The 20,968-nt window shown below is 43.3% G+C and overlaps 2 protein-coding genes across 8 annotated transcripts in view; both read left to right on the top strand.

Moving 5' to 3' along the window:
- Nucleotides 1-3,610, top strand: part of LOC135519371 (tyrosine-protein phosphatase non-receptor type 4-like) — a 98,964-nt gene extending 95,354 nt beyond the window's left edge. For all 3 annotated transcript variants that reach the window (XM_064944563.1, XM_064944562.1, XM_064944564.1), the window contains one exon: nt 1,140-3,610. In XM_064944563.1, coding sequence (XP_064800635.1) covers nt 1,140-1,346 — 207 coding nt within the window. In that variant the 3' untranslated portion in view covers nt 1,347-3,610. The remainder of the gene's footprint in view (nt 1-1,139) is intronic.
- Nucleotides 3,611-4,391: 781 nt separating this feature from the next.
- LOC135519370 (band 4.1-like protein 5) overlaps nt 4,392-20,968 on the top strand; it is a 47,361-nt gene continuing 30,784 nt past the window's right edge. For 2 of the 5 annotated variants that reach the window (XM_064944561.1, XM_064944557.1), the window contains exons 1-11: nt 4,392-4,593; nt 5,403-5,605; nt 14,065-14,169; nt 14,937-14,979; nt 15,193-15,271; nt 15,389-15,433; nt 15,926-15,978; nt 17,322-17,442; nt 18,102-18,189; nt 18,333-18,421; nt 18,536-18,626. In XM_064944561.1, the coding sequence (XP_064800633.1) occupies nt 5,426-5,605; nt 14,065-14,169; nt 14,937-14,979; nt 15,193-15,271; nt 15,389-15,433; nt 15,926-15,978; nt 17,322-17,442; nt 18,102-18,189; nt 18,333-18,421; nt 18,536-18,626 (894 nt within the window). In that variant the 5' untranslated portion in view covers nt 4,392-4,593; nt 5,403-5,425. Of the gene's footprint in view, nt 4,651-5,402; nt 5,606-14,064; nt 14,170-14,936; nt 14,980-15,192; nt 15,272-15,388; nt 15,434-15,925; nt 15,979-17,321; nt 17,443-18,101; nt 18,190-18,332; nt 18,422-18,535; nt 18,627-20,968 lie in introns of all 5 variants that reach the window. The other 3 variants (XM_064944559.1, XM_064944560.1, XM_064944558.1) reach the window with 3 other exon arrangements.

Raw genomic sequence — 20,968 nt, 5'->3', positions numbered from 1 at the left:
CATCAAGGATCTCTGTACTTTGCTCAGTTCTTCTTTCCCTCGATCCTGACCAGTCATGATGCTGCCACCACCATGCTTCACCGTAGGGATGGTGCCAGGTTTCCTCCAGATATGACACTTGGCATTAAGGCCAAAGAGTCCAATCTTGGTTTCATCAGACCAGAGAATCTTGTTTCTCATTGTAAAAGAGTCCTTTAGGTGCCTGTGGCAAACACCAAGTGGGCTGTCATGTGCCTTTTTAACTGAGGAGTTGCATCCATCTGGCCATTCTAGCATGAAGACCGGATTGGTGGAATGCTGCAGAGATGGTTGTCCTTCTGGAAGGTTCTGCCATCTCCACAGATGAACTCTAGAGCTCTGTCAGTGACCATTGGGTTCTTGGTTACCACCCTGACCAAGGCCCTTCTCCCCAATTGCTCAGTTTGGCCTGGTAGCCAGCTCTAGGAAGAGTCTTGGTGGTTCCAAATTTCTTCCATTTAAAAATGATGGGGGGCCACTGTGTTCTTGGGGACCTTCAATGCTGCAGAAATGTTTTGGTACACTTCCCCAGTCTGTGCCTCGACACAATCCTGTCTTGGAGCTCTACGGACAATTCCTTCGACCTCATGGTTTGGTTTTTGCTCTGATATGCACTATCAATTGTGGTACCTTTATATAGACAGTTGTGACTTTCCAAATCATGTCCATTCAATTGAATTTACCACAGGTGAACTGGATCAAGTTGTAGAAATATCTCAAGGATGATAATTGGAAACAATGTACCTGAGCTCAATTTCGAGTCTCATAGCAAAGGGTCTGAATACGCATGTTAAAAAAGGTATTTCTGTTTTTATTAAAACATTTGCTAAAGATTCTAAACCTGTTTTTGCTTTGTCATTATGGGATATTGTGTGGAGATTAATTTTAAAATAAAGCTGTAATGTAACAAAGTGGAAAAAGTAATGGGGTCTGAATACTTTCCAAATGCAGTCACCACTGCTTCCCACCTCAGGGAAGTTTGCTTTTCAGGTTGTTTATTCATCCAGGGCTGCCTCTATCCCAATCACTGGCTGCTCTGGCTTGTTTACTCATGTCTTGCCATTAGCTCCTACTGTTACTGATTTTCTCTTCCTTCCCCTCTTTCTCTTCTGTGTCCTCAGAGCCAGTACAAGTTTGTGTGTGAAGCCATCTTGAGGGTCTATGAGGAAGGCATGGTCAAACCCCTGAAGTCCAACCTATACCAGAGAGAGGTAGAAGAAAATGGAGAAGAGGAAGATGAAGATGTTAGCATTAGCATTAGCGCTAGTGTGACCAGTGTGACAAGTGAGACCAGCGTGACCAGCGAATGCCTGAAACCTAACCTCTAATCCCTTGGACCTGACCTGGGTTTGTAGTGAGACGCCCAGCACCATGGAGGAAGAGCCCTGGCTACCATGGGTACTGCCGTGGGCCAAGGAGAGAACAAAGCACTGTTGCACTTTATGCCGACAAAAACTGAAAATCATTGACAAATGAATCCATTTATGTTATGTAGACGGACATGCCTTTTCTTCTATGTCCCTCCGGCCGATCGAGAGACACCGTATCTTTTTCAAGTAGTATTTATTGTGTTTTAGTTTGTGTCAAACCCTGTCCACTGAACAAATGTTAGTGTGAGTCCTAGCATCATGCTTCCCAAATGAAATCATAGGTAGTAAAAAGTAGTGAGAATTTTACTTTATAGTGAGTGGTTTTTATTTATTATATTCTTTGCTTTTCTTGTCAAGTTATGACAATAGACACACATCGGAGCACTTTGTCTAACCCTAGCTAACCGTGTGGCTGTCGTGTCACTATGCCTTGGTTTTTGCATAGAACGAACGAGTCATTGACTGACGTTGATTGGCATGTTAAATTGTCCAATTTGGCAGGGCGTGGATCTACTCTAAGCTACAGTATTTCATAGAGTCCCCAGTCACACCATGACAAATAAAGCTATCAAATGGGAGACCTTAAAACAACCTTTTTAAGTTACTTTTCTCGCTGTCTTTCTGTCTGTCGATTTTAAGCCAACAATACTAAGATCATTCAAATATTAGTAATTATATACCCCCACGTTTTTAAAAATATATTTAAATGGTACTAAGAGGCTTTAAGGCACGTTCTTTTTATTGGAAATGATAATCACTTAAGGGTGTTTTAGGTGCACATTGCTGGGCATTTGGTGTAGCCAACACAGTTATAACATGTTTTGTAAAAAAAAATCAGGGTGCACGAGGTGTCCTTTTCAAACTGGTTCAACTGTATTGTCATTTTCAGCAGTTCTTGTGTTGGAGTTATCAGCTTCTTTATAGTTTTAGCTACTCTTCTCATGGAAGAGGCTGGTTCTTGCTTTGTTTCATTGGTTGCTGCCATCTTGGCACTGCAGGTAGTTGCACCTTCTCCGATGCACTATTCTGCACAACCATGTGTATTTTTAGAGTGGATGTGTGTGGGACCGTCAGTGTAGTTATGTGGTGTGTCTCTGTGACTCAGCAATTTTTCGTGTGTGTGTGTATATTATGTCCTGTCTCTGGTGCTGCTGTGGCTCTGTCTCATGGCGTCATGCCGTGTAACCATTTGCTAACCCCCATTTCACCATAACCTGGCTGACACTCATTACTAACTCAATGTTAGATGTCTGGGGTGAAGCCTGCTTGTAAACTTATTTGCCATAGTTTTTTTCCATCTTCTTGACCTGAGGTGACTGTGTGATGCATCTATAGCACGTACATTGGAAATAAATACATTATGACCACGCTGTGAGAAGCCCATGAAGTAAATTGCTCCCTTTCACCTGGCTTGCACACAGTCCCCAATGGTCAATCAACCCACTGTGTGGAATCCACAAAACTGTCATTTTGATTATTTTAATTTTATGGAATCTGGCTCATTCTGTTATGCCTGAGTTTTATGATGACGGATCATAGGAGCAAGACTACAGAATGCCACATACAATACTTGGGTTTCCAGAACCATCAAATTTTATTTTCACAAATGTCCAGAATTGAGCTTTGTTCAAAGTGTTATGATAGCGTATCAGGGTACTGTGGAGTGCTGTTTGGAGGCAGGAGGGGAGGGAAGCAGGGTGGGGTAGGTATGGGAGGGTGGCCGTGTTGTAGTTTTGTGAAAGAAACGGTTCATGCTTCTTGAGAATGGACTGCAGATGACAGGGTAGCCATGCCTGCTACTGAATATGTCAGAAACATAAAATGGTGTTTACTTTTTATTTATCATTTTATTTGTTTTTAGACACCTGTAGGGAACAAAAACTCAAACCTACAGTGATGCTTATTTTTTTTGTAAATATACTCGACCATGTAAATACAATGTTGTATATTTTAAAAAAATCTTTAAAATAAAAGGGAAAATCATTTGAGTTAAAATGTTTTTATATAGAGAATGACATGTGACAACTTGTGTTTAAAAATAGAAGAAAAATTGAACGCTTACATTTCTTTCAACTCTCACTCCATTAAGTTGATTTTACTTCTGTTTCAAACACTTGTTTTCAGTTGCTCTGTGCATTGTGCTTTGTTTTTTCTTTCTGATATTGTCATTTGACAGTGCTTTGAATATGTTTATAAGATTTATTAAAAACGATTAAAACTTGTCTGAAAGCATGAAAAAATTGCTTCATCTCACGTTGCTTTTCCACACTGCAAAAGTGAGGTCAATGCAATGTTTTGGTAATATTGTCATGGTACATATGGATTTCCTCAACATCTCTTCTTTCTTAATTCACACACGTACCTGTATTCCAAGTTCTACATTCCAGAAATACGACTGATGCCTAAAATTATTTAGAAAGTAGCATCAATGTAAGAAACCTAAAACAGCATTTCTGCTTGTACGTTGTCAACCTTGCAAGTTCCAACAGCTTGAGTTAGACTCCATGCAAAGAAGACGTCTGTCCCAGAGGCTCTCTTTAAGTATCAAGTATGTTTGAAAGAAGTGCACAGGTACGGACGGTCTGGTCTCCTCCCTCTCAATCAATGGATATCCATGGCAGGAAATACTATGACATCAACACCAGACAGGTGCCATCAACATGACCAGTGAGTGGCGCTGTTGCTAAATGGAGAATATTCAGTAGTTCATACAGTAGATATTTGGTCTGATTGAATTTTTTTTTACACTGACTTTGTTCAGTCTTCATATCGGCATAATATGACACTGATAATACATACTTGGGTATATTTATATTTCAAGTAATGCTTTTCATAATTGGCTACATTGTAATCTCATGATTACTACTACAGAAACACCCAACAATATAAATATAATTAAATTTCTATGCACCCAACCAATGACCGCACTCAACACCCTAATGTCTCTTTAAATACAAATAGCTGTGTGTTTGGGATTTATTTTGACGTCATTTCCTGCGGGAAATCTTGCCTCCCTCTTTTCTTGGGACTTGTGGAAATTATCTCGTTAGGGTATCGATCGAATAGGAAATACAGTAGAATACTTATCAACCATGGAAACATTCGTTTTCATTTGTTTGTAAAGTGAACCATGCACGTGGATTGGTTGCTATTCCTTTAGGACTTTCGGATCTACAAGTGGCCATCGGCGACAGCAGCAGCAAGTGTATGTCGCCTGATTTCTTTCATCTGTTGCTTCAGTAACGCGTCGTTATCACAAGAGGTAGCTTGCCTGCTAAACCTGTTGCTCTCGCTCATGATGTGACTAGTCAAAGCCAATTTTGTCGAGTTATTCTTCAATAGTTAATACTTGAATGAAATGTAATTAAGATCGAAATTAATACAATATTTATTCGGGCAAAGCTTCAAGCTAACTATCTAGTTGGTTGGTTGGTTAGTTAACGTTTCCAGGTAGCTAACTAGCCAGAAAATTAACTAGCATAACCTATTATCTGGTACCGCATAGCTAGCTAATAGCATAGTCTGTACTATCTGATAGTTAGCAGTCCAAATGTTTAGTAACAAATGGCTAATAATACACTACCCAATTTAGCTAACTACAGTGTAACGTTATGGTAAATACAGCAAGTGTTTATTCACAACTTCATTGCAATCCGTTTGGAACAACCATTGGATTATTGTGGGGAGTCTACAAACATTTGCGGACTAAAACTCCACTCCATAGTGAAGGAAGTTAATGAACTTCTTTCACCAACAAGTTCATCATAACCTTCCTTCACCATGGATTGAAGTTTAGTCCACTACAAACATTGTACACACAGAAAAGCCCAAAATTAATACCTCGGCAGATAAGAGCACTTAGGTTAGTTGTGGTGATAAGTCACACCATTTTGATTTGCATACTAATATGGCTTCTGTCACAGCACATTATTTAATAGATTGTTTTAACATCACAGTCCTCTGATTGAGGAACACGACAAATTGTATCAGTAATCCTTCCTCTCATATGTGCAGGTAGTGTTCACTAGGCCCCCACCATGCTGAGTTTCCTCCGCCGGACGCTGGGCCGGCGGTCCGTCCGTAAGCATGCCGAGAAGGCCCGGCTGAGAGAGGCCCAGCGGGCCACCACGCACATCCCTGCTGCCGGGGAGGCCAAGTCTGTCATCACCTGTCGTGTGTCACTGCTGGACGGCACTGATGTCAGTGTGGACCTACCGGTGAGACTTTACACACACAAAAATCTTTCAACTATTATCAAGGCATGCCTCATGAGAAAGTAACAGGTGGCTGTTTTGTATAGGGTCATCAAAATATATTTCAAAAGGAAGGAGGACAGAGGTAGGAGCATTTTTGGCATGGCAGGTGCCCTGAGGCTGAATATATCTCTCTGTGTCTGTGTTGGTTGATTCCCACATATAAGGTTCTGCTGTATAGTACTTGCTGACTAGCTCCCTCAATTTGATTTTTTTCCATTTAACCAGGTAAGCTAGTTGAGAACAAGTTCTCATTTAAAACTGCGACCTGGCCAAGATAAAACAAAGCAATGCGACGCAAACAAAAGAGTTACATATGGAATAAACAAGCGTACAGTCAATAACACAATAGAAGAAAAAAAGTCTATATACAGTGTGTACAAATGGCGTGAGGTGTTAAGGCAATAAATAGGCCGTAGTAGCGAAGTAATTACAGTTTAGCAAATTAACACTGGAGTGATAGATGTGCAAGTAGAAATACTGGTGTGCAAAATAGCAGAAAAGTACATTAAAAACAATATGGGGATGAGGTAGGTAGATTGTGTGGGCTATTTACAGATGGGCTATGTACAGCTGCAGCGATCGGTTAGCTGATCACATAGCTGATGTTTAAAGTTAGTGAGGGCAATTTTACATCTCCAGCTTCAGCGAGTTTTGCAATTCGTTACAGTCATTGGCAGTAGGGAACTGCAAGGAAAGGCAGCCAAAGTAGGTGTTGGCTTTGGGGATGACCAGTGAGATATACCTGCGGGAGCGCGTGCTACTGGTGGGTGTTGTTATCGTGAGCTGAGATAAGGCGGAGCTTTACCTAGCATAGACTTATAAATGACCTGGAGCCAGTGGGTCTGGCGACGAATATGTAGTGAGGGCCAGAGCATACAGGTCGCAGTGGTGGGTAATATTTGGGGCTTTGGTGACAAAATGGATGGCACTGTGATAGACTGCATCCAGTTTGCTGATTAGAGTTTTGGAAGCTATTTTGTAAATGACATCGCCAAAGTTGAGGATCGGTGGGATAGTCAGTTTTACGAGGGGATGTTTGGCAGCGTGAGTGAAGGAGGCTTTGTTGCGAAATAGGAAGTCAATTCTAGATTTAATTTTTGATTGGAGATGCTTGATGTGATTCTGGAAGGAGAGTTTACAGTCTAGCCAGACACCAAGGTATTTGTAGTTGTCCACATATTCTAAGTCAGAATCGTCCAGAGTAGTGATGCTAGTCGGTTGCAGGCAGCGAACGGTTGAAAAGCATGCATTTGGTTTTACTAGCGTTTAAGAGCAGTTGGAGGCCACGGAAGGAGTTGTATGGCTAGTTAACAGTGTCCAAAGATGGGCCAGATGTATACAGAATGGTGTCGTTTGCGTAAAGATGGATCAGGGAATCACCCGCGGCAAGAGCGACATGATTGATATAAACAGAGAAAAGAATCAGCCCGAGAATTGAACCCTGTGGCACCCCCATAGACTGCCAGAGGTCAGGACAACAGGCCCTCCGATTTGACACACTGAACTCTGTCTGAGAAGTAGTTGGTGAACCAGGCGAGGCAGTCATTTGAGAAACCAAGGCTGTTGAGTCTGCCGATAAGAATACGGTGATTGATAGAGTCGAAAGCCTTGCCCAGGTTGATGAAGACGGCTGCACAGTACTGTCTTTTATCTATGGGGGTTATGATACCCCTTTTAAAGAGGGGCATGACCGCGGCAGCTTTCCAATCTTTAGGGATCTCGGACGATACGGAAGATAGGTTGAACAGACTGGTATTAGGGGTTGCCACAATCGCAGCGAATAATTCTAGAAAGAGAGGGTCCAGTTTGTCTTGCCCAGCTGATTTGTACGGGTCCAGGTTTTGCAGCTCTTTCAGAACATCAGATATCTGGATCTGGGTGAAGGAGAAGCTGGGGAGGCTCGGGCATGTAGCTGCGAGGGGTGCGGAGCTGTTTGCCGTGGTTGGGATTAGAGGTCGACCGATGCTGATTTTTCAACACCGATACCGATTACTGGAGGACAAAAAAGCCGATACCGATTAATCGGCCGATTTAATAAAAAATAAATTGCATTTGTAATAATGACAATTACAACAATATTGAATGAACACTTATTTTAACTTAATATAATACATCAATAAAATCAATTTAGCCTCATGTAAATAATGAAACATGTTCAATTTGGATTAAATAATGCAAAAGAAGAACGTAAAAGTGCAATATGTGTTATGTAAGAAAGCTAACATTTCAGTTCCTTGCTCAAAACATGAGAACATATGAAAGCTGGTGGTTCCTTTTAACATGAGTCTTCAATTTTCCCAGGTAAGAGGTTTTAGGTTGTAGTTATTATAGGAATTATAGGACTATGTCCCTCTATACCATTTGTATTTCATTAACCTTTCACTATTGGATGTTCTTATAGGCACTTTAGTATTGCTAGTGTAACAGTATAGCTTCTGTCCCTCTCCTCGCTCCTCCCTGGGCTCGAACCAGCAACACAACGACAACAGCCACCACATCAAAGCAGCGTTACCCATGCAGAGCAAGGGAAACAACCACCCCAAGGCTCAGCGCGAGTGAAGTTTGAAACACTATTCGCGCGCGCTAACTAGCCAGCCATTTCACTTCGGTCACACCAGCCTCATCTCGGGAGTTGATAGGTTTGAAGTTATAAACAGAGCAATGCTTGATGCACAACGAAGAGTTGCTCGCAAAAAGCAGGAAAGTGCTGTTTGAATGAATGTTTACGCGCCTGCTTCTGCCTACCACCGCTCAGTCAGATACTTAGGTACTTGTATGCTCAGTCAGATTATATGCAACACAGGACGCGCTAGATAATATCTAGTAATATCATCAACCATGTGTAGTTAACTAGTGATTATGATTGATTGTTTTTTATAAGATAAGTTTAATGCTAGCTAGCAACTTACCTTGGCTTACTGCATTTGCATAACAGGCAGTCTCCTTGTGGAGTGCAACGAGAGAGAGGCAGGTCGCTATTGCGTTGGACTAGTTAACTGTAAAGTTACAAGATTGGATCCCCCGAGCTGACAAGGTGAAAATCTTTCTTTCTACCCCTGAACGAGGCAGTTAACCCACCGTTCCGAGGCCGTCATTGAGAATAAATGTGTTCTTAACTGACTTGCCTAGTTAAATAAAGGCGTAAAAAAAAAAAAAAAGATCTGCAAATAGGTGCCCAAAAATACAGATTTCCCATTGTTATGAAAACGTGAAATCGGCCCTAATTAACCGGCCATTCCGATTAATCAGTCGACCTCTAGTTGGGCTAGCCAGGAGGAAAGCATGGCCATCCGTGGAGAAAAATGTTTATTGATATTCTCGATTATCGTGGATTTATCGGTGGTGACAGTCTTACCTAGCCTCAGTGCAGTGGGCAGCTTGGAGGAAGTGCTCTTATTCTCCAAGGACTTTACAGTGTCCCAAAACCTTTTGGAGTTCGCTACAGCATGTAAATCAGTTTGAAAAAGCTAGCCTTTGCTTTCCTGGCTGACTGCGTGTATTGCTCTGAGACCCTAATCATAATTGTGGGCCTGTTCTTAGGTAGCTTGTTGCCCTCTTGCTGTGCTGTTAAGTTAATGAGTTACTGAGAGTGTCACAGTCAGGTCTTCACTCACTGAGGTGTGACTTGGCCACATGAGAGGTGCGTGCCAGTGTGTTTATGTGTAGTTCACTGTTGTATTGAGTGCTGCTGATCACCTGTAATTCCATGATCCCTCTAGAGCACACCTGGTCACATGACCCACCCACAGCCAGGAACCAAGTGAGTGGAGATGGTCTTCTCGAATGGGAAGACTTGCTCGTGGCCCACAATGTCCTCTTTGATTTCTCAGGGTTGGAATTTCTAAGGCATTCCAGCTGTCCAACCAGTTGATGACACTCTGGTATTAAAATCAAATGAAAATGTTCACATGCGCCGAATACAACAGGTGTAGGTAGACCTTCGAGGGAAATGCTTATTTACAAGCCCTTAACCAACAATGCTTTAAGAAGTTTTAAGAAAAACTAGGTGTTAATTAGATAATAAAAGTAACAAATAATTAAACAGCAGCAGTAAAATGACAATAGCGAGGCATTATACAGGGGGTACCGGTTAGTCGAGGTACTTGAGATGTATTCCACTGTAAATGCTATAGGTCTATTGTCACAGAGCTTCTCCAGTAGTTTTTTTTCTCTCTTTTTTGGCAATGCCTTTGAATGCAATGCTAGTGGGAGTTATTACAACATGGGATAGGCCATCCATGTTTATGTCTGAAGAGTTTGTGGAGTTCAGGACATGAGCCTGCGTGCAGTTTTCTAATAGCTTTGTCATAGTCATGTGAAAATCCATTTGGAAGGAACATTGTGAACTGTTAGGCTAGCTGTAACTCTGGATCTATAGCTCTGCTATGTAAGAGTTCTAGGCTAGTTGATATAGTCTGACCATTTATTCACTTGGTGGCATTGATTAAGTGTTACGAAGCAGAACTGCTGGGTTGCGTGATAACATCACTGTTTAGGCTGCCAATGGGCTTCCCAGGCAATAACTCATTTTGACCATCAAGGCCTTATGTTTTCTTTGTGTTCTTTTGAGACCGCTTTGGCCCTAATGGTCTGTCCCTTTGTTTAGATATTTTGTGTGATATCTGACATGCATGTTGCTACTGTACAGCAGCCATACTCGGGACTAACTGTAATAGTGAATAAACATGTTGACATAGGTCTAGTACAAGATGCTGGGTTTGTATTGGTGAAACCTAACACCTTTGGTTTATTTCAGTAAAGTAGTACAGTAGTCTTTTTTTTTTTTTATCCCTTTTTCTCCCCAATTTCGTTGTATCCAATTGTTTAGTAGCTACTATCTTGTCTCATCGCTACAACTCCCGTACGGGCTCGGGAGAGACGAAGGTTGAAAGTCATGCGTCCTCCGATACACAACCCAACCAAGCCGCACTGCTTCTTAACACAGCGCCATCCAACCCGGAAGCCAGCCGCACCAATGTGTCGGAGGAAACACCGTGCACCTGGCAACCTTGGTTAGTGTGCACTGCGCCCGGCCCTCCACAGGAGTCGCTGGTGCGCGGTGTTTCCTTCAACATCACACCCGTTGGCTATCTTGCTCGTGCATTGAATTTGCTCCTCAAGGACATCATGGCACTGAAAACAATGGATACACTCTACAAGAGAGCCAAGGAAATGGTTAGGTATGTGAAGGGTCATCAAGTTATAGCTGCAGTCTACCTCACCAAGCAAAGTGAGAAGAATAAGAGCACCACTTTAAAGCTGCCCAGCAACACACATTGGGGTGGTGTTGTCGTCATGTTTGAAAGTCTCCTGGAGGGGAAGAACTCCAACAAATGGCCATATACCACTCTGCCGATATGGACAACCCCATCAAGAGGATTCTCCTGGATGATGTATTTTGGGAGAGAGTGGTAAGCAGCCTGAAACCTATAGCAGTAGCCATTGCACAGATTGAGGGTGACAATGCCATCCTGTCTGATGTGCAGACTCTGCTTGCACATATAATAGAATACTTTTGTACTGCCCTGTCCACTTTGCTGTTGCTCCATGCAGAGGACACTGCAGTTCTGAAATACATCAAAAAGTGTGAAGACTTTTTCCTGAAGCCCATACACTCAGCAGCGTACATGATGGACCCCAAATATGATGGCAAGAGCATCCTGTTTGGAGCAGAGACAAAAAAAAGGCCTATGGTGTTATTACTACAGTGTCTCGCCACCTTGGCCTGGTTCTTGGCAGTCTGACGAAGTACACTTCCAAGCAAGGGCTTTGGGATGGAGATGCAATATGGCAGTCCTGCCAGCATATCTCATCAGCCACCTGCTGGGAGGGACTTTGTGGATCTGAGCCTCTTCAAATCCCACCAATATCAGCCACCTCAGAGTGCAACTGGTACTTGTTTGGGAACACACAAACCAAAGCACACAACAGGCTGACCAATGAAAAATTGGTGGCCATCTGGTCAAATTTGAGGCTTTTTGAGCCTGACAACGAGCCATCCTCAACAAGGTTGGAAAGTGACAGTGAAGATGAGGCCTCAGTCTGATGTTCAAGAGGTGGACATTGAGGAGGTCCAGGGAAAAGACATGGAAGTCTGAGAGGAAGACAGTCTAGAAACTAAAGCTTTGGTTATGATTTTACAGATGTATGTTGAAATGTTTTTGGGAGATGTGATGGATCATTGGGGACCATTATATATTCCCTTTTGTTTTTCAGTGAAAGTCAACTCATTTAATTAAAGTTCAATTCGTAACTCATTTTTTTATTTTATTATTCTGTTGGAAGGATTTAATCATTTGCAATTATGTCTACTTATGAAAAGGCAAAGGTCTCTGTCTCTATATGATATGGTAAATATATCCAATGCAAGAAGAAAATCTACATTTAAATGGTATTATATTCCCATATATTCCTGTTAATTCCCATGGAATGTTTCCACCTCTGAATATTCCCCAAAATGTGCAACCCTGGGTGCTGGTCAGTAAACTGTCCAGAATGACATTTGAAGAAAGAGTGTGGCGTAGCTTGTTTATTGCTCTTACCAACATGGCTGAATGCTTATGTCAACCCAAAGGGTTTCCTGGGGTTACACCTCTAAAGCAGCAGCTATCCCTTTTGACACAAACGGCACAGTAAATAGTCTAATGATTTGTCTCTTCTCTGACACCTCCAGCTCCAGAACTCAGTCCAGTCTGAATAATGGAGCCTCAAGCTTTTAAGACAATTGGTGGGAAGAAGGAGGGGGGCTGCCATATTTCTTCAGCAGTCCTCCCTCAGTGGCTCTAACTTGCGTAGGGTGGGGAGGCTGATTTTAATTTTATTTTGTGCCCCTCCTTCAGTGGCAGTCCTTTGACTTGCATGCAGGGAGCAGCCTTAGGAATGTAACTGTGCCTCCAAAGGCAGATGGTTGGTCAGGCAGACTGGAAACCTCTGGTGAACAATGCGACAGCGAGGCCTGGGGTTCACTGGAGCGCACAATGGCTCCTTTGTGTCCATTCTCCCTGGCCGAAGGGGCGCTTTGTGAGCTATGCCAACTCTATGGGGCCTGCGTGAGCGTCCGGCAAGCTTGGATTAACACTGAGGACTGTTCAATGGCAGCATCCTCTCCTCTCTACCCATCACAACCACTCCCCCTGTATAATGTACACGACCTCACTGCACATGTCAATGTTTGTTCCCCTGCAGGGTATTGTGTGTGTGTGTGTGTCGCTGTATGCACACAGCAGTGTCACAACCAGTAATATGCTTGTTAGGTTTCAGCAATGTTGTTGCAGACTTTACTGCATGTTCTGATTTTGTGTGCTTTAAGCTACATCTTTAGTGTTGTGAGTTTCCATTGTTTGTGCACTTGGGAGTGTCCTCTCTGTTGGTGGACTTGGTCTAACGTTGCTTGTATTCATCTGAGAAACTCGAGGCAAAGAAAGCTCTGCAGAATGGCAGTGAACTCTGCCAGCCACTACAAGGGGCGTTTTCACCCCTTCTATAAGATTGGACCATTCAGTCACCTTGAACACAAATTACCTCAATGTCATTCAGCGCAGTGGAGTGACCGACCAACCACATCTTTTGTTTTTTCCGTGTCTCGCTCTCTGGTGGTGTGAGGCAGGACAGGGGTAGTGGGAGCGTTTTGTTTTCATAGGCTGGCCTGTAGATCACTCATTAGCTAAGACTTCACTACAGGGCTACAGACTGTTGTCAGGCTACTGTGTGTGGTTAGTTAGTCAGACTGCTGGGCAGAGAGTAGAGACTAACTGGGGTCACGCTGACTCGCTGTGTTGCAGCCTACTAACCGGTTGCCATGGTGACCCCAGTGCTGCCATTCTTCCTGCTGTTTTGAAGTTGGCCGTGTACTGAACTAGCTAGTACAGCAGCAGGCTACAGGAGTTGGGCAGCTAACACCCTGTCTGAGCAGTGCAGACTGGAGACTGGTACGACCTGTCAGACTGACTGCAGGAAACACTCTATCATAGAGTTCAAACTGCTCACAAGAACGGAAGGGAAAGACTTAAACATGTGGCAGTGTGCCTGATTTTAAAGTAGGCCAAGCCAGCTAAATAATATGTTCTATTTGGCTCTCTCTTTTTTTCGTGTTTTCTAATCAGTTATAGAGGCAATGAAATCAACAGTGTGTCTGGGGAGTGAAGTATCAGGGAAGAATACACAAACCCTTAAAACAGCTCTATAACGTTTCCACCAGTAGTGACTTAGCGAAACTTCTCCACTTGTTCGTTCCACTTGTATTGTGTTAACCATAATAAATAACATTGAGCAATAGTTAAAAAATATTTGAAATATGAAACTATTATTAAAATGCAAAAGAGAACACAGTGAAAGTCTAGACCTAGTCTGTTGAATGATTGATGACATTGCTTCCAGATTAATTGACTGTGTGTCCTCTGACATCTCTCTTGCTCTGTCAGAAAAAAGCCAAGGGTGAGGAGCTGTTTGACCAGATCATGTATCATCTGGACATCGTAGAGAAGGACTACTTCGGACTACGCTTCATGGACTCTGCACAAGTACCGGTAAGACCAGAGTAGCAGACTGTCCTAGAGACTGACTTTTACTACCACCCACCCAACCTTGTTCTAAGAATTAGGAAGGGGTTTGTTATGGTTCGATTTATCCACTGAACTTGAATTGGTCTTCTCTGGAATAGGGATTTGAATAACAGTGTGTACAGTTCACATACGATATGGGTTGTCTAATATATATATATATATATATATATATATATATATATATATATATATATATATATATATCTATATCTATATATCTATATCTATATATCTATATCTAGCTAGCTAGCTAGCTGTTGGAAGGTTCAAGTACAGTTTGTCGCAGAAAGTAAAAATTAAGTTCAGTGTCTATCAAAGACCCAGCAGCCAGGGCAAGCTGATATGGTGTGACGGGTATAGAAGGAAGGAGAGGTAGTAGGGAGGGAGATCTGGAGAGAGGAATGTGGGGGAGAGAAGTGTGAAATAGGGCTGTGGCAGAGACCTTCCGTTCCCTCATCAGCTTGAGCTACCCCACCCCCCTACTCACGCACCCTCCTAAACCCCTGCCCCTCCCTCATATAATTGTTCATGCCTCAGTCTCCCAACTCCCAGACAAGTTACAAATCAGAAATTCCCTTTCTAGTGACACAATCATAATGTGTGTGGTATCCTTGGTGAGGCTGCTGTCGAATACATTTGTTTTTGGCCTTGTCCATGCCATGGATTCTCTTGAGTCTAGATGGTTGATTCTTTCCTGTCATTGAAATTTTATTTTCTCGTCTCTTTTGCAGCATTGGCTTGACGTTACAAAAAGCATTAAAAAACAAGTCAAAAGTAAGTATATGTTCTTGACCTCACAATCATTGGAGATACACAAGCTATAGCCCTTCTATTGCCTCTTTTCTGTACCAATGTAGCTCTAGAGATGTATAATGGATGGGTATGTTGATGGAACAGCCAGAAACAGATGGATTTCATTAATGCCATTCTCATTTCAAACCTCTTTCTTTCCTTCCTCTCTTCCGTTCCTCCCCTACCTCTGTGCAGTCGGACCCCCATACTGCCTTCACATGAGGGTCAAATTCTACTCCTCAGAACCCAACAACCTGCATGAGGAGTTGACCAGGTCACCTTGTCGTCTTATTTACTATTCAATAATCACCAATAGTTTTTAGAACATTTGTATTTATTGGGGACATTAATCTGGACTTTTTATGAACAAATGACCCTTTTATTCTCACAGATATCTATTTGTATTGCAACTAAAACAAGATATCCTCAGTGGCAAGTAAGTAACCTCCCTCACCCACTGTTTTGCTCTTCCTATATTCGATGTACAGTATATTACATTAGTGTAGACTTCATGTGCTTCAATATATTTAACATGGCTGATGTCATGATGTACTTGGCCTATAGACATGTTAGCTATATCTGTTCTGTTGCATCATGATACAGATGCTAAGAGGCTTAGCTACAGTAGTGGATTACACACGTGATGTTGGAAGGAAACTATTTACATCAATAAGTAGATTGTGAATATTAGTATCCATTTTTGCTTACATGGGTATTAGTGTTCATGTTTGTCTGAGAATCCGTTGTTGTGTATTAGCTCTGGAGCGAGAAACGGGCTGTTAGGTCCAGTAGTTCCCTGCTGTAACAGCTGTGACTGATCTCTTCAGACAGTATCCTTGCCTAGTGTGTACTGTACCTTGTTGAAAGCAACAACACTCAGACCACAGCATTTTTTGTCTCCTGCTGAACACTTGTCCTTGTATCACAGGTTAGAATGTCCTTTCGACACAGCAGTGGAGCTGGCGGCCTTCTCTTTGCAAGGTAAGAAGAACGATGGCCCAATGTCTCGGTGTGGTTGTCATAACTCTTCTTGAATGAGAGCCACCGAGTTGCAGTTTCCTGAGGGGGTGGATTCTTCGCTATCAGCCAGGAGAGACCATAGCGCCACAGTAGCCTTTCAGAGCCTATTAACATGGTGGAGTACTTGTGGAAATAGAAGATAATTTGGGCTTATCGCTACCCTCTCTTCAAGAATGTGTGCTGCTGCCGCAGCACTGCCCAGAGGAGTTGGCCCAAATGCTGAGGCTGCAGTCCTTGCTCAGTGTTCCAACTGTAAATGGGCACTCCAGGGTTGTTCTGAATGGAAGTGACCCCCCTCTCTCTCTTCCAGCTCCTCTGTGGGGGTAAATGCAAGCTCATTAGAGCCCAGCTCTCTGCAAGGGCCCCTAATCCAGCCCTCTCCCTCGTCCCCTCTCACTATCCCCTCTCTCGCTCTCTCTCAAATCATCCACACCATCACAGCCCCTTTATTTACAGCAACACCACTTTTTGTTTCTCAAAACTCACTCTTTAGCCAGAACTCTGAATGGCCCTTCCCAAATGCTTTTAGGTAGAATAGATATCAGGATTTCAGATTGTATTCTGTTCTGCTTGATGCCTGCTAGCTAAATGTCCAGCAAGTCAAATAATGGACCCTCAAGCAGTTAGTCAAAGCCTCAGATTTCAATGGAACCTACTGAATGTCCGGTCGGTAGCTCAACTCCATTCTGTTTGGCAGCTAGGCTGGACGTCTGTCCATTTTTCCCACACTTAATTTGTTGACCAATGACCAGGAGGTGGTGAGGCATTCCCTTCTCTACCCTGTCAGCAACATCCATCCCTGTCATGGCCCCGACCCCTGACCCTTAGCCCCACGTTGAGCTCTGACACATCACTACTCTGCCTTGGTCTGCAGCAAATCACTGATAACAAAGAGCCTCTCCTCACCTCCATTACCCAGATAGCATACTGTTGTCCTATTTATACCCCTGCCTGCAGTCAGACAGGGTTATCTCCATGATGCTATGTAAGGAAAGAGGGGAGTGAGGCATCATTGGATGTCTGTTGCTCCATTTAAATATGATTTGGATGTATTTTAATGTTAGTGTCCTAGTGGGTTTGAGAAATTGAAGCAGGCAACTTTAAAGGAATTATTCAAAATAACAAATTTCATCAATAGCTAACGGGTCATCTATAAATCCTAAATCAGGGACCCAAATGATGGTGATAGATGAATACATACAGCTTCTTATTAGCATCTCTTTCATTGATAAACTATCCCAGACAGCATGCCTTAACCAACCTTCTACAGTGATTCAGAGAACCCATGTCTGGTTGTGTTCCAGCTGAGCTGGGAGACTGTGACCCTGGGGAACATGCCCTGGATCTGGTGTCGGAGTTCCGCTTCATGCCAGAACAGACTGAGGCCATGGAGCTGGCCATCTTCAACACCTGGAAGGAGTGCAGGTAAAACAATGATATCACAGAAAATGTCTGAGTAACAATTTATGATATCTCCATAATATGGCATTTTATAAAGCATTTTTTTAATGGTAAGGTATTGTAAAGTGTCACCAATGTCTAGAGGTTGTATAGCCGGTCATATACAGCCTTTACATTACTGTGTATACGTTGGTTACAGCCAGGAGTTTCTCCTGTATTTCACTGCCTATAGGGTTAGGCTACTTAAGCTTCTCAATTATTTACCTTTCCTTGGGGAGTGTAGATCATCCACCCGCTATATTATTTGATCACCCTTGATGTACTGGGGCTGGGGTATTCCCAAGTATGGTTAGATTTGCTTATTTTTAGAAATGGATTTAAAGCATGTCTCAGTGTGGGCCGATCTTGACCCCAGGTTACCCTGACTCATATACTATAGGAGATGTAACAGATGCTAAGTCTTGTCAGTGGGTGTGTTTTTTTATTTTACCCGGAACACATGCATGAGCTACCTGTGATGTATGACTTCGTCATGGTTGAGATTTTAATGTCACTTATGATTTAGTCATCAGTCGTGGTTCATCCCAAGAGTCAACATTCTTTGCGTGTGACCTTCATCACCCACCGACCTTATCCCCTGTTTAACCTAGTATTCTGCCTGTTCTCCCGCCGCTCCATCCCAGGGGCCAGATGCCATCGCAGGCGGAGATTAACTATCTGAACAAGGCCAAGTGGCTGGAGATGTATGGGGTGGACATGCACATGGTCAAGGTGAGGACACCAGGATGGGGGTCTCTATCTCTCTTGCTCTCTCTTTGTCTCGATCTACTGGTATAAAAACAAGACTCTAGTGGAGATTAAAGAAGGTAAGTAAACTGTAACACTGTGCTGAATGGCTGTGTCTGTCCCTTCAGGCTCGAGATGGAAATGACTACCAGCTAGGACTGACCCCCACTGGAGTGCTGGTGTTTGAGGGAGAGACCAAGATAGGCCTGTTCTTCTGGTAAAGACCTGTGGTCAATACTTGATCTCTACCTGTGTCTCTACTAGTTCAAGGACTTGTGGGTCTTGATCACTATCTCTCGTTTAATTGTGTGCTTTTCCGTGTGTGTCCCAGGCCCAAGATCACCCGTCTAGACTTTAAGAAGAGCACGCTGACCCTGGTGGTGGTGGAGGATGACGGAGAAGAGGCTCAGGAGACCGAGGAGGTAATGAACCAACCCTCTGCCATACACACACACAGTGGGGGCAGCCATGATCCCTGCTCTTACCCCCTAGTCTTTTCTACTGGGCAATCTTCCCATACACTTATCCTTACACTCAACCTCTGAGGGCCCTGGTGTAGCTGGGGATAGTTGTTTCCACCTGAGTCTGAAGTATCCATGCTCACATCCTGTTCTGTTTATCATGCTGCATTACTCTTTCTCTTCCATCATGTTGTTCTATTGTGTGCTGCCTTAGTGAATTATAGTAGCTGGTGAAAACTGAAAAGGATGTCTACGACTAAGGAGAGTTGATTATTCATGCTCTCTTTATGTTGTGGTAGTTCTATTTGAAATGTGTAGGCTTTACTTTCTGACCACATAATATCAGTAAAGGCAGTTACTTTGTTCCAGTCCAATAAAAGGGCTTTGTATTGAACTGAAATTGAAAACCGCCTTGTTACAGTATACCACCGGAGGCTGGAGCAGAGCTCTACAAAGCTGCTTTTATAACAATGTGCTGCAGGGGGAGACTGGGAGATGGGAGACAGGCAGGCAGACCGTGCTTCAATAGATCGCTGCCCATACCTGCCCGCCCGTCCAGCATCACTACTCTGGACGGTTCTGACTTAGAATATGTTGACAACTACAAATACCTAGGTGTCTGGTTAGACTGTAAACTATCCTTCCAGACTCACATTAAGCATCTCCAATCCAAAATTAAATCTAGAATTGGCTTCCTATTTCGCAACAAAGCATCTGTCACTCATGCTGCCAAACCGACCCTCGTAAAACTGACCATCCTACCGATGCTCGACTTCAGCGATATCATTTACAAAATAGCCTCCAACACTCTACTCAACAAATTGGATGCAGTCTATCACAGTGCCATCCGTTTAGTCACCAAAGCCCCATATACTACCTACCACTGCGACCTGTATGCTCTTGTTGGCTGTGCCTCGATTCATATTTGTCGCCAAAACCCACTGGCTCCAGGTCATCTATAAGTCTTTGCTATGTAAAGCTCCGCTTTATCTCAGCTCACTGGTCACGATAACAACACCCACCCGTAGCACGCGCTCCAGCAGGTATATTTCACTGGTCACCCCCAAAGCCAATTCCTCCTTTGGCCACATTTCCTTCCAGTTCTCTGCTGCCAATGGCTGGAACGAACTGCAAAACATCACTGAAGCTGGAGACTCATATCTCCCCCATTAACTTTAAGCACCAACTGTCAGAGCTGCTCACAGATCACTGCACCTGTACATAGCCCATCTGTAAATTGCTCATCCAACTACCTCATCCCCATACGTTATTTATTTTGCTCCTTTGCACCCCAGTATCTCTACTTGCACACTCATCTTCTGCACATCTATCGCTCCAGTGTTTAGTTGCTATATTGTAATTATTTCACCACTAAGGCCTATTTATTGCCTTAGCTCCCTTATCCTACCACATTTGCACACTGTATGTAGACATTTTCTATTGTGTTGTTGACTTGATGTTTTGTTTATTCCATGTGTAACTCTTCTTGTGTGTTGCACTGCTTTGCTTTATCTTGGCCAAGTCGCAGTTATAAATGAGGACTTGTTCTCAACTAGCCTACCTGCTTAAATAAATGTGAAATAAATCAAATATGGAGGGAGACGGGCAGCAGCTCAAGCAGCCATGTAGTGTAGGACATTTCCAATCAGCTGGCTGGCTGCCTGCCTATACCCAGGAATCAAGTTGTGTTCATTGGACTAGGATGTTTGCGTATCTGTGAGGGGGTGTGTATGGAGATCAGTATAACCCAGGTCAGTTCTGAAGCAGAGGCATATCTTTGGGTAGGTTTGTTGTTCCCTATTTCGTGTGAGGGAGATTTCTGTGTGTGGGAATGAATGTGTGGATTTCCACACACCTCCTAGGAGGACATGTCCTGTCTCTCTGAGGCTGCCTGGCCGGGCTGGCTCATCTGCAGGGAGAGTCCATTAAAGCATCAAATCAAATTTATTTATATAGCCCTTCGTACATCAGCTGATATCTCAAAGTGCTGTACAGAAACCCAGCCTAAAACCCCAAACAGCAAGCAATGCAGGTGTAGAAGCACGGTGGTTAGGAAAAACTCTCTAGAAAGGCCGAAACCTAGAGAGGAACCAGGCTATGTGGGGTGGCCAGTCCTCTTCTGGCTGTGCCAGTTGGAGATTATAACAGAACATGGCCAAGATGTTCAAATGTTCATAAATGACCACCATGGTCGAATAATAATAAGGCAGAACAGTTGAAACTGGAGCAGCAGCACGGCCAGGTGGACTGGGGACAGCAAGGAGTCATCATGTCAGGTAATCCTGGGGCATGGTCCTAGGGCT

This window comes from Oncorhynchus masou, chromosome 29 (genome assembly GCF_036934945.1).
Source record: "Oncorhynchus masou masou isolate Uvic2021 chromosome 29, UVic_Omas_1.1, whole genome shotgun sequence".
NCBI lineage: Eukaryota > Metazoa > Chordata > Actinopteri > Salmoniformes > Salmonidae > Oncorhynchus > Oncorhynchus masou.
The sequence above is the reverse complement of the archived record's forward strand: the minus strand, read 5'-3'. Positions and strand labels throughout refer to the sequence as shown.